A 14,014-nucleotide genomic window follows, 5' to 3' on the forward strand; every position below is an offset into this window, starting at 1 on the left:
TCCCCTAAAGAGACTAGGGAGAAGAGCAAAAACGATAACAACGTTACTCGCTTGAACGAAACGTTTATCCTCCTCTTTCTCCCTCCGTCTCTATCTCTCTCTCTCTCTCTCTCTCTCTCTTGACTTAGAACCTGAGAGAAGAGCCCAATCATATATATCGTTAAAACATATTATTGTTAAAGGAAAAAATTTCCCAAAATGAAAAGTTCCTTTGTAGAATTAAAACCATTAAGTTAAGAAAGAATGAACAAAACGCTAGACACGGTTACTCTTACTGCAACGTGACACCGTGAAAATTCTCTCTCTATCGTAACGATAGAGCGCAAGTTGAACGTTCTGAAACGTCAACAACTGCAGAGACAAAACAAAACGTTAGTTCAACTTTGAAAACAGTACGAGACTATCAAAGAAATTCTTTCAAAAACATTAAAATAGCATAATATGTTAACAGGTAAAACCGAAATGACGGGCTCAATGTTAATTAACTTCGGTACAAGAAAAGACCGCCTACCATTAGGAAAGGTCGAATATATAAAAATTAATTTTAATAATTTTATAATAAAAGGAAGTTAATCGAAGAGGCCTATAAAAGGCGGAGAGATATAAAATAAATCTATAACTTTTGTTAAGCAAAATTAAGAAAGAGAGTCTATACTCTCTAAGACACCAACACTTCCGTCTAAGGGAAGGGTCGGCCATTAAAAGGTGAAAGAGAGTTCATACTCTCTTCGTCACCATAATAAAATTAATTCCAAAAGCTAACTAAGCTAATATAGAAGTTTCTAGTATAGCGAATAGCTGCAAATTTTAGAGAAATACTTCACCAAACCGTGAACAATACTCCAAAATCATAAGCGTATCCAAGAACGTCTTGCCGGAAGCACGACAGAGGAAAAAGTGAGGTGGCGTCAACAACAAGTACTGTAGTACCTGGCCACAGGTGGCGCTTGTGAGTACACCCCCTTCTAGTATAGTGATAGCTGGCGTATCCCTCCCGTAGAATTCTGTCGGGCAACGGAGTTGACAGCTACATGATTATCGGGTAAGTTTAATATTGAAAAATAACCCAGTGAGGAAAGGAAACAAGGAAATAAACTATAAGAGAAGAATAAACAGTCAAAATATTTCAGGAACAATAGCAACATAGCATGGAATGCGGATCATTATCTCCCAGAAACAATTCCTGTGCACACAATACGAAGTAATCGCTTAACAAAACCAGGGAAGGCATCTTATTACACAGTAATAAGCAAACAATCTGGATCACATCTGAACACATGCAAGCATGTGTATATTTAGAGGAAAGAAAATGAGAAAATTTACAATAAATTTACAAGAGAATGTTGATTAAATTAAGCTCCTGGAGAAGAACCAATATGAACATCAGGAGAAAATTCATAGAAATACTGTAATGGGGTAATTTCCTTAACAAATCATATAATAGTCTTAGACTATATTTAGTTCACATGAAAATTGCTACAGACAGACATGGACACTAATTCAATATTTCCCCCAAAATACATTGCATTCAGCAAAGTTCTATTGATTTAAATTTTTCAAAGAACATTAATCTCAACTACAGATAAATGTAACCACTAAGAACATAAAGCCCTAGCTTATCTTGCTTAGAAAACTAATCCAGCATAACCCAAGAGGGAATCCCAGACAATAGATAATAAAACACTTGTAAAATTTTAAAATATTTAATTTTATCACATCATACAACCATAAGTTGCAATCCATATGCCTAGATATAAAGGTAAAATATTCACTCGGAAAAATAAATACCAATCCTAACCAATTTTTGGTTTACTGCACTTGTCTTAAGCAGTTCATTTCTTTATTGCTTATACAAAATCCTTAAATACTAAAAAAAATGGACAAAAATCCTGATTCCTAAAGATCTATGGTCCAACCTACATAATATAAGTTCTGTTCTTTGAGCAGCATACCTTTCTCACTGCAAAATCAAGAAAACATAACTTTACCTCTGTATCTACTAATAGAGGGAACTGATGTGGTTTATGACACTATGGGATGTGAAAATTTGTTTTGTTTCATTTTACAAAAGTGCCATTTAGATTATATGAGATCTTTCGATAACCTAGGATTAGACTAATTTCATCCCACTTTACAAAATATTAAAATGCACAACAATGTGTTGATACATATAGCAAAATTAGTATCATGTCTTTTTCAACTGTGTAAGCTTGCAACAAGCAAATGGTTCTACAAATCCACCCCACCCAAAAAAATAAGCTGGAAAAAAATCATACAGGATGACCAACTTCATAAAAAACCTAATCAACTCTTTTGCAAGATCATTTCCTCTGAGGTCCACTATGAATTAGACAGTAAAATTAAATACACTGTAATAAAATTATGAAAACTAATAAAGTTAAATGAGCCCAAAAAATATTAGAATTGAAGCAAACGCAATAAGGGATTTGATACACAAATACAAGTTATAATATCAAAATAACATAAAACCCTTAATCATAATTTATAATTCATTATTACATGAATTGAATATAATCAAATTTAAAATTCTTAGTTCATATAACTGAGCTTCTAATAAATTCTACTTGCAATCTAATAACTCCAGTCAAATACTGTACTATCATTGAATAATTTGATAAAACGACCTATGATAAGTGAAATGTTAAATAAAAGGTAAACTCACTGAAACCAAAATGTAATGAAATAGTAATGCTGCAGATATAATAAAAGAATGAGGACCAAAACAAAAACAACAAATAATTATTATATAAAACTGATAATAATTATAATCTTTGAAGACTCAAATTTTGCCATCTCAAGAACAAGTTCCAGCTCAATCTCCAAAATTTTTTTTATCATTCTTTCAATTTAGATGTAACTAGGACTCATGACTGCTTAAATTATAGATTTTAACCTATTGCACTGTATCTTATAACCCTAGAAGCAGTCCTAAGAGATGCCTAAGCAAAACTGATATAGATTGAGCAATGAAAAAGCAAGTGAGAATCCAATCAAGATTACAAAATATATCTGCTGGGACTACAATAGTGTAACTAACTGTACTTCAAAATTTCTATGCAAAAATTTAGTAAGTTTACATGATTAAAAATACATAATCAATCAAAAATTTAACTAGAGAGGCCTTCCTACAGTACAGTACTGTACAGTATGTGTAATCTTGTTTAACAAGATCTTAACAGTTTTTTACTGCTGCACGTATTGGCATCCCATTCGTGCTAACTTTTATTACAAAAGATAACCGAAAAGCAAAACTCACTCAGATTCTAAACTAGAATGGTTTGTTCAGATGATGTGAGTAGTTAAGGCTTTATTTCAATTGAAATACAAATTACCTAACTAAAACCAAATAATATTTGCAATGATGACAGAAGAAAAAAATGTTCCTATAAGATAGGAAGGGTTAATCAATAAAACAACTCCAATACATAAAGAAACAATTCAGAGGATACATAAACCACATATCAATTTAAATTTTAAATTACTGTATACAGTATTTTGTAATGAAATAATTTTTTCATTTTAAAAAATGTACTGTATCTCTATTATATCTCCAAAGTCCTCTCAATAAGTGGGAAAAATATTGTCATACAAAACTGACAAATATTTTAAGGAATCAAAAACTTTCAAAATAATTAGGTAGTAAATACTTAAAGTAAACATTTAAAATATTTATCATGCACTGATAGACGAAACTAAAATATATCATGCTTTCATTAAATTTTGTGATTAGATCATTCAAATTATTATACTGTACATGTATGGTAATCTGCAATATATACAGTTTTCAAAAACAAAATTAAAGATTTCTTTATAAATAAATTACTTTTGCTTTAACATAGCAGCACAACTGTACAGATGCACATATAGGCTAAAGTAAGAATACTGGTTTGTTATGAAACAAACTTTACTCTAGCATTACAATGGCTATCTTAACCTTTTGTAGTTTCCTCCAACATTAACACAGTAAATGTGACAAGCCAAAGAAAAAAAATATCCTCTTCGAAAATCAGGTAACAAATGTGACTCATCATAAACCAAAGCATTAGGTGACAGACTCTATGAAATAAAGCATTAAATTCAATTGAAAATGGACCTACAGGAGACAATTTTTCAAGATGAATTTCAATGTATACACATGTTGCTGTGCAATGCTGTGCTTTACACAAGAAAGAAATAAAACTTCTTTTTAATTTAACCAGACATGAATTTTCAGTACCTTTCACTGTAAAAAGAGGGTTCACACAGAAACTTGAGTAGCGGTGCACGGAGAATTGCAGCTTTCCGGCCTTGGTTGAGTCCCAACCGCAGAATTTGGGACTGTGTTGCCACTGACAACAGGAGGTACTGCTGGAGTTGGGGAAGTTGGTGGAACTTGGGAAGTGGGACTCTGCAATCCCGCGTTACCCACAGCAGCATTGTTGTTCCCTCTAGATCTACAAAATACAAAACATTTCATTAAAGTGGTGATAATCAACTGAGGAAAATTCTAATCCATTTACAACTAAACCCCTAAAACACACACAAATGGTTTCCATATAAATATTCACAACGTAACCTTACATTTCGAAACATGTCCATCCACCACATTTTACAAGTTGCAAGTCTGAGCGATTGAAACAGCCTAATTCATTCATTCACCTGCAATCAAATCATCATACTGCATTGCTCACATTAACTAAGCCATGAAATAATAAAATTACTTTGCCAAATACAGGTAAAACAGAACTTGTCTGTAATATTTAAAGATGTCTATATAATTTTTTGAAAAGTAGTACTATATAGATGGCTACTATTAAGTAAGCTACATATAGTAATGCAATACCTAAGGAGATAATTAAATCATTATCAAGACACTAACCAAATTGGAAGAAATTCCAATGTAGGAGAAATGGTTAAGTTTTTACTTGATTGATAATGTTTAACAGTCTCTTCTGTACTGTTTACAGAAAAAAATTTCTGTTAGCATATGATATTAAATGTTAATCAGCCTATTTTTGCAGTACAGTGCAGTAAATGAAATGGACAAAACATTAAGGACACCATTTACTTTCTAACTTGTAGAATTTTGCCTGAAAAACATTAAAAGCTCGAGAAAATATTCAGAACTATCATCTATGAAAGGATTACATATTACAATGAAGACTATTTCTAATAAATGAATCAGTAAACCATAATCTCTTAACATGATATTTTAATTATAAAATAAATTTTTGAATATACTTACCCGGTGAATATATAATAGCTGCAACTCTGCGGCTCGACAGACAACATACTCAAAAAACTCGCGAGCGATCGCTATGCAGGTTGCGGGTGTGCCCACCAGCGCCAACTGTCGGCCAGATACCACTCTTGAATGTAAACAAAACCTTCAATTCTTCTCGTCCCGCTGCGTCTCTATTGGGGAGGAAGGGAGGGTCATTTAATTTATATATTCACCGGGTAAGTATATTCAAAAATTTATTTTATAATTAAAATATCATTTTTAAATATTAAACTTAGCCGGTGAATATATAATAGCTGATTCACACCCAAGGAGGTGGGTAGAGACCAGAGTTAATATGTTTACAGCGTATAAGCTAAGAGTTTTTTCATTTTGACAGTTATCAATATAACAAAACCAAAATAAATAGGTACCTGGTAAGGAAGTTGACTTAGACGATTACTCTGCCTTGTAAGTCTGTCTTCCTCACGGAGCCCAGCGATCCTCTTAGGATGCTGACAGACTCCCAGGAGCTGAAGTATCAAGGGCTGCAACCCATACAACAGGACCTCATCAAACCCCTAATCTGGGCGCTCTCAAGAAATGACTTTGACCACCCGCCAAATCAACCAGGATGCGAAAGGCTTCTTAGCCTTCCGTACAACCCAAAAAACAATATTAAAAACATTTCAAGAGACAGATTAAAAGGATATGGAATTAGGGAAGTGTAGTGGTTGAGCCCTCACCCACTACTGCACTCGCTGCTACGAATGGACCCAGTGTGTAGCAGTCCTCGTAAAGAGTCTGGACATCTTTCAAGTAAAATGACGCGAACACTGACTTGCTTCTCCAAAAGGTCGCGTCCATGATACTTTGCAGAGATCTATTTTGCTTAAAGGCCACGGAAGTTGCTAGAGCTCTAATCTCGTGCGTCTTAACCTTAAGCAAAGATCGGTCTTCCTCACTCAAGTGTGAATGAGCTTCTCGTATTAACAATCTGATAAAATATGACAAAGCATTCTTTGACATAGGTAAGGATGGTTTCTTAACCGAACACCATAACGCTTCAGATTTACCTCTTAAAGGCTTAGTACGAGCTAAATAAAACTTAAGAGCTCTAACGGGGCATAATACTCTCTCTAACTCGTTGCCTACGATCTTTGATAAGCTAGGAATATCAAAAGATTTAGGGCAAGGACGAGAAGGCAGTTCATTCTTGGCCAGGAAACCAAGTTGAAGAGAACAAGAGGCTTTTTCTGTCGAAAAACCGATGTTCTTGCTGAAGGCATGAAGCTCACTGACTCTTTTAGCTGGGGCCAAGCACACCAGGAAAAGTCTTAAGAGTGAGATCCTTCAGGGAGGCTGAATGTAAAGGCTCGAACCTGTCTGACATGAGGAATCTTAGGACCACGTCTAAATTCCATCCAGGTGTAGCCAAACGACGTTCCTTAGAGGTCTCAAAAGACTTAAGGAGATCTTGTAGATCTTTATTGTTGGAAAGATCTAAGCCTCTATGCCGGAAGACCGAAGCCAACATGCTCCTGTAGCCCTTGATCGTGGGAGCTGAAAGGGAGCGAACTCTTCTCAGGTATAAGAGAAAGTCCGCGATTTGGGCTACAGAGGTACTGGACGAGGTTACAGATACTGACTTGCACCAGTCTCGGAAGATTTCCCACTTCGATTGGTAAACTCTAATGTTAGAAGCTCTCCTCGCTCTTGCAATCGCACTGGCTGCCTCCTTCGAAAAGCCTCTAGCTCTCGAGAGTCTTTCGATAGTCTGAAGGCAGTCAGACGAAGAGCGTGGAGGCTTTGGTGTACCTTCTTTACGTGTGGCTGACGTAATAGGTCTACTCTTAGAGGAAGACTTCTGGGAAAGTCTACCAGCCATCGAAGTACCTCGGTGAACCATTCTCTCGCGGGCCAGAGGGGAGCAACTAACGTCAACCTTGTCCCTTCGTGAGAGGCGAACTTCTGCAGTACCTTGTTGACAATCTTGAATGGTGGGAATGCGTATAGGTCTAGGTGAGACCAGTCTAGGAGAAAGGCATCTATATGTATTGCTGCTGGGTCTGGGACTGGAGAGCAATAGATTGGAAGCCTCTTGGTCATCGAGGTTGCAAAGAGGTCTATGGTGGGTTGACCCCAAGTCGCCCAAAGCCTCTTGCACACATCCTTGTGGAGGGTCCATTCGGTTGGAATTACCTGACCTTTCCGACTGAGACAATCTGCTAGAACGTTCAAGTCGCCCTGGATAAACCTCGTCACTAGGGAGATGCCTCGATCTCTTGACCAGATGAGCAGGTCCCTTGCGATCTCGTACAGTGTCAGGGAGTGGGTACCTCCTTGTTTGGAAATGTACGCCAAGGCTGTGGTGTTGTCCGAGTTGACCTCCACCACTTTGTCTCGAAGGAGACTCTCGAAGCTTATCAAGGCCAGGTGAACTGCCAAAAGCTCCTTGCCGTTGATATGCATGCTCCTCTGACTTGAGGTCCACAGACCTGAGCATTCCCGACCGTCCAGTGTCGCACCCCAACCCAAATCCGATGCGTCTGAGAAGAGAACGTGGTTTGGTTTCTGAACTGCTAGGGGAAGTCCCTCTCGTAGACTGATATTGTCTTTCCACCAATTCAGGCAAGTCTTTACTGTTTCGGAAATCGGGATCGAGACCGCCTCTAGCGTCTTGTCCTTTTTCCAGTGAAAAGCTAGATGGAATTGTAGAGGTCGGAGGTGTAGCCTTCCTAGCGAGACAAACTGCTCCAGGGAAGATAGAGTTCCTATCAGACTCATCCAATTCCTGACTGAGCAACGTTCTCTCTTCAACATCTTTTGGATTACGAGCAGGGCTTGATCTATTCTGGGGGCCGACGGAAAAGCCCGAAAAACTGGACTGCGAATCTCCATCCCTAAATACAGAATAGTTTGGGATGGGATCAGCTGGGACTTTTCCAAGTTGACCAGAAGTCCCAATTCCTTGGTCAGCTCTAAAGTCCAATTGAGATCCTTCAGACAGCGATGACTGGACGAGGCTCTGAGAAGCCAGTCGTCCAAATAAAGGGAGGCTCGGATACCCGATAAATGAAGGAATTTTGCCACATTCCTCATAAGCCTCGTAAACACGAGAGGAGCAGGACTTAGGCCAAAGCACAGGGCCCGAAACTGGTACACCACATTGTCGAACACAAATCTCAGAAAAGGTTGGGAATCTGAGTGAATGGGGATGTGGAAGTAAGCGTCTCTTAGGTCGAGAGAGACCATCCAGTCTCCCTTTCTGACCGCTGCTAAAACTGACTTCGTGGTCTCCATGGTGAACTTTGTCTTTGTGACAAAGACATTCAGAGCACTGACGTCTAGCACCGGTCTCCAACCTCCTGTCTTCTTCGGTACTAGGAAGAGACGGTTGTAAAACCCCGGTGATTGAAGGTCCGAGACTTTGACCACCGCTCCCTTCTCTAGCAAAAGAGACACTTCTAGTTTCAGGGCTTGTCTCTTTGCTTCCTCTCGGTACCTGGGAGAGAGATCGATGGGAGACGTCGCTAGAGGAGGTTTGCGTACAAATGGGATTTTGTACCCCTCTCTGAGCAACCTCACAGACTGTTGATCTGCGCCTCTCTTCTCCCAGGCTTGCCAGAAGTTCTTGAGTCTGGCACCTACTGCTGTCTGAAGCTGCGGGCAGTCAGACTCTGCCTCGCGAGGACTTGGCTCCTTTCCTCTTTCCTCTCTTCCCTTCGGCACGAGTACTTCCCCTGCTGGGGGCTCTGCCACGAAAGGGCGGAATAAACCTGGACGCTGGAGTGTCTATCCTAAGTCTAGCAGACAAGGCAGACGAAGGGGTCCCTTTGCGAGCCGAGGACGCAACCAAGTCATGGGTGTCCTTCTGCACAAGGGACAACGATATTTCCTTAACTAAAAGTTCAGGAAACAAGAACTTAGATAAAGGGGCAAAGAGTAGCTCAGATCGTTGACAGGGCGTCACTCCTGCTGACAGAAAAGAGCACAGAGACTCTCGTTTCTTTAGGACTCCTGACGTAAACGAGGCGGAGAGCTCGTTGGATCCATCGCGGATGGCCTTATCCATGCAGGACATAATGAGTAAGGAAACATCTCTATCGGCTGATGAGATTTTCCTACTCAGGGCTCCCAAACACCAGTCAAGGAAGTTAAAAACTTCAAAAGCCCTAAAGATGCCCTTAAGTAGATGGTCCAGGTCTGAGGATGACCAACTAATCTTCGAGCGTCTCATGGCTAGACGGCGGGGAGAGTCTACAAGACTTGAGAAGTCGCCCTGGGCAGAGGCAGGAACTCCCAAGCCGAGAACTTCTCCCGTGGCATACCAGACGCTCGATCTAGACGAGAGTTTAGTTGGGGGGAAGGCAAAGGAAGTCTTCCCTAAACTCCTCTTGGTTTCTAACCAATCGCCTAACAGCCGTAAAGCTCTCTTGGATGAGCGAGAGAGAACGAGTTTTGTAAAGGCTGGCATGGCAGCAGGTACGCCTAAAACAAACTCAGACGGCGGCGAACGAGGAGCCACAGAGACAAAGTGTTCAGGGAACAACTCTTTAAAAATGAGCATGACTTTCTTAAAGTCCATAGATGGCGGAACTGCTCTAGGCTCATCAATATCTGAAGGATGATCCTCAGGCTGAGGGTCAGCAACGTCCTCATCCGAAAGTTCCTCATCTGATAACTGATGAGAAACAAGCAAAGGGGTAGGCAATGCTTAACACGCAGCGTCCGCCCGCACTGGTGCATAAGTGGCGGAGCAGGACGCAGCGTCCTGAAACTGCTGAACAGTCTGGGAACTGTCAACAACAACAACAGGTGCGTGAGGACGCACAGCGTCCACCCGAGACTGCTTAGACCGCCTGGGTTGTGCAGTCAAAACAACTCTAGGTTGCGGAGGTTGACGCACCGCGTCAAAACAAGTCAACTCTGATGGTTGGCGAACGTCCTGAACGTCACCAGGCGCATCAGTGAGTTGCTTAACGTCCACATGCGGTTGAAAGTCCACACGAGACCGCATCGGGTGTGGTACAACCCCAACTGGTTGACGTGAGCTGGCAACACCAACGTCAACAGGACGCACAACAGAACGCTTGGGTGGCTGACGGCCAGGATCTCCATGAGATAAACGGCTAGGTTCAACGGAAACCTTCTCTGCGTTGTAATCTTCCATAAGGGACGCAAGCTTAGACTGCATGTCCTGCAGTATAACCCATTTAGGGTCTACGGTAACGGGTGCGGTAACAGCCGGGGTTAGCGTCTGAGACGGCACAACTTTGCCTTGCTTAGGCGGCGAGCAGTCATCCGATGACAGCAACGGGTCCGAACTGTCCCAATGACTACATCCGGGACGTTGGACCTGTCCTGAAGGGACCGACTTGCGTTTCAAAGGCCTAGAAACCTTGCTCCATGGTTTCTTGCGTGAAACGCCTTCGGAAGACAAGGTAAAAATGGGCTCTCTCGTCTTATGGTAGGGGCGATCTTGACGAGATACGCCTGATACCATAGAGGGAACGTCTGTTCGCTGATCAAGGCCTCTCGAACCCATAAGTCGTACGACATTGCTTCTCCCCTGGGCTTGGGAGCTTGCAAGAGGTCCCGGACTAGGTGAACGACAGGCACGAACAGACGAACCCTCGGTCGCAACACTGTTCACAACACTTTGCGCACTAATCACTTTCCCACTTTCCGCCGTGGCACTGTGGCACTTAAGTTCCTTCACGTCAGCCATGAGTTGATTACGGTCACTTGCTAACGCTTCAACTCTCTCCCCCAAGGCATGAATAGCACGTAACATGTCTTGCATAGACGGTTCCTGAGTGCTAGAAGGGGGGTTAGGAACAACCACTACAGGGGAAGGATTAGGTTCAGGGGCATGTGGAGAGGAAAAATCTACGGACCTAGATGAACTTCTCCTTACCCTATCTCTCTCTAGTCTGCGTGTATACTTATCATATTCGATAAAATCGAATTCCGAAAGGCCCACGCATTCCTCACACCGATCTCCCAATTGACAGGTTTTACCCCGACAATTGGAACAAACAGTATGAGGGTCGAGAGAAGCCTTTGGAAGACGCCTATTACAGTCCCTAGCATTACACTTTCGAAATCTAGGTACTTGAGAAGGGTCAGCCATTTTGAATTAGTCAAAGAAAATTCCAAAAACAATCCAAGTCATCAACAAATAATCCGATTCAATAAAGAGTTCAAGAGTTTATGTTGAGGAAAAACACCTGTACTGCGAAAGCTCAAACCAAAATAAAGTACTTCACCAAATATGATGGGAAAACTCCAGGTTCTACAGCGAGTATAAGTACGTCTTGTCGTCAACGTCGACAGAGAAGAATTGAAGGTTTTGTTTACATTCAAGAGTGGTATCTGGCCGACAGTTGGCGCTGGTGGGTACACCCGCAACCTGCATAGCGATCGCTCGCGAGTTTTTTGAGTATGTTGTCTGTCGAGCCGCAGAGTTGCAGCTATTATATATTCACCGGCTAAGTTTAATATTTAAAACTCCAGGTTCTACAGCGAGTATAAGTACGTCTTGTCGTCAACGTCGACAGAGAAGAATTGGAGGTTTTGTTTACATTCAAGAGTGGTATCTGGCCGACAGTTGGCGCTGGTGGGCACACCCGCAACCTGCATAGCGATCGCTCGCGAGTTTTTTGAGTATGTTGTCTGTCGAGCCGCAGAGTTGCAGCTATTATATATTCACCGGCTAAGTTTAATATTTAAAAAATAAATATAGGAGCCCTGAAATGAAATCAAAGCTTATCTATCAGTAACCAAAGCTTTTTTTTGTCGTTACTCAAAACCAAATTAGCCCATAGCTTTGCTGTCTAGTGAGCTGGGAAGGTTATTGCCTTCCTTTCAGACAGCAAAAGGCTCTTGTACCTCTCCAAAGCTGCTAAGGTTGCTAACCCCTTCAACTTCACAAAGTATATCTCTGTGCCCGACCACTGGTCGAGCCAGCCAACAGCATGGAGAGGCCACGGACAAAGCCTCCATTTCTGCCGAATCAGATGCAGGGGTGTAAACTAATGGGTCTACCTGCAAAGGTGTACACATGGCGCTCTCATGCATAACGAACCTCCATTGCCCAGAGAGTGGGAGAGGCAAAATTTTGTTTGAACAGCCTAAGCAGAGCATATTTTCAAATCCACAGATCTCATCATCTACCCAGTTCATGTCTAAGTCCACAAGGTCCAACCAAGGTAAAGCCAGCAAGGACTTCAATCCTTGAGGGGCACTGAAATGTTGATCAATTAATAAAGTCCTCCTTGCCGATGGAATCCTGGTCACCTCCCTCCCCTGGCCCCTGCACTCACAAAATAGTGAAAGCACCTCCTGAAACAAACTCTCCAACTCAGGGTAATCAGCCTCCGTGGGCTTCAGATCATGGTCCGAAGACCAAGAGACCTCCTGCTCATGAGCGGCCCCATCCGTCGCCATGGGTGAAGGTGAGGCAATACAGTCTAGAGAATCTACTCTCCCTCATAAGTTCCATCCCAAGGACAGAACAAGGCTCGTAGTCAGGGCCAAAGAAGACCATGGCAAGCCTACAGCAATGGGAAAAAATCTCTTAGTATGCGACCCACAAGCACGCGGCTGCCTCTGGGGCCATGGGACATGGCAGAAGGGTCACCCATGGTCCCATGACCGGAGGCATGGAGACCAAGGCCTACTAGTGTATTAGTACAACACCAAATAGTGCCATCCTCTCTTTTGCTATCCAGTCAACGAAGGAGGAAGAAGCTGGCATCCAATGTCCATGAAGGAATGAAGATAGAGGTCATTGTAGCTCCATCATCAACCTTGGGACAGACTGTGTACCAGACAGCAGAGCCCTATCCCAGCTGGTTATTGGGGTAACCAGCTAAACCAGGTACTGGAAAGAGGCACTCTTGGCTACCACCTGCCTCAAAACAGTCATGGAGGGCCTACCTGAAAAACATGAGGAAGCCCAAACCTTCCTTAGGTCAAACTCGTCGTCAACAGCCTGCACGATTGAGTCAGAAGTTCCCTCAGCCTTTGCTGGCAAGTGGCAAACAATCGGGGATGCCAGCACATCGGAAAAGCCTGTAAATAAAGCCGATGTTGAATCGCACTCTCCTGACCCCTGCATCTTACTCCCACAGGGACCGATCTAAGGGCATAGGCACACTCCCCGAAGAGCCAGCAGTGGCTGCAGCCTTAGCCAGTCTTCTTGGGCAAATTTCTAGTTTCCATTCAATGTTATCAACAACCAAAAAACTGTAAGAGAAAGCAAGTTAACAGTTTGAAAGAGCTCTATGAGCATGTGCGAACAACACAACAGTCAAAGCAAAAGTGGAGAGAGAACTGACTGAGAAGGGAGCCCGGGCTTTTCCCCACCTGCTCCAGTCCGATAACTGCTCATTATCCATTTCAACGACCAATTTCAGCTCACACCAAAGTAATCTCCTTACTTGAAGGACAAGGGTTTGTATGTTACATAGGAACAATTAATTTGAAAATAATTCTTTGTGATATCATCCAGTCATACTGTTAACATTGCCTTATTGGTGATGGTACAGATGTTACCAATTAAAAAGATACTCAAAGAAATAAGTGTCCTAACTATAAGTAAAGTAACACTCTAATAAGAATCCATTAGAACCTTTCAATGATATGTCTTCAGTACTGAGTCAACTCTCGAATACTTACTGCCTTGATAGCCATTACTGAAGAACAACAGTAAAACATTTCAAATACAATTTAATCTAGGTTTTTAGGAAAAAACCCAAGTTGCATGAATTATATATATGATGGGAT

The 14,014-nt window shown here is 41.7% G+C and overlaps 1 protein-coding gene across 3 annotated transcripts in view; it reads right to left on the reverse strand.

Annotated features, from left to right (window-relative positions):
- Positions 1-1,696: 1,696 nt before the first annotated feature.
- GTPBP1 (GTP-binding protein 1) overlaps positions 1,697-14,014 on the reverse strand; it is a 125,989-nt gene continuing 113,671 nt past the window's right edge. For 2 of the 3 annotated variants that reach the window (XM_068346544.1, XM_068346543.1), the window contains one exon: positions 1,697-4,454. In XM_068346544.1, coding sequence (XP_068202645.1) covers positions 4,259-4,454 — 196 coding nt within the window. In that variant the 3' untranslated portion in view covers positions 1,697-4,258. The remainder of the gene's footprint in view (positions 4,455-14,014) is intronic. The other variant, XM_068346545.1, reaches the window with a different exon arrangement.

This window comes from Palaemon carinicauda, chromosome 22 (genome assembly GCF_036898095.1).
Source record: "Palaemon carinicauda isolate YSFRI2023 chromosome 22, ASM3689809v2, whole genome shotgun sequence".
In the NCBI taxonomy this organism is placed as follows: Eukaryota; Metazoa; Arthropoda; class Malacostraca; order Decapoda; family Palaemonidae; genus Palaemon; species Palaemon carinicauda.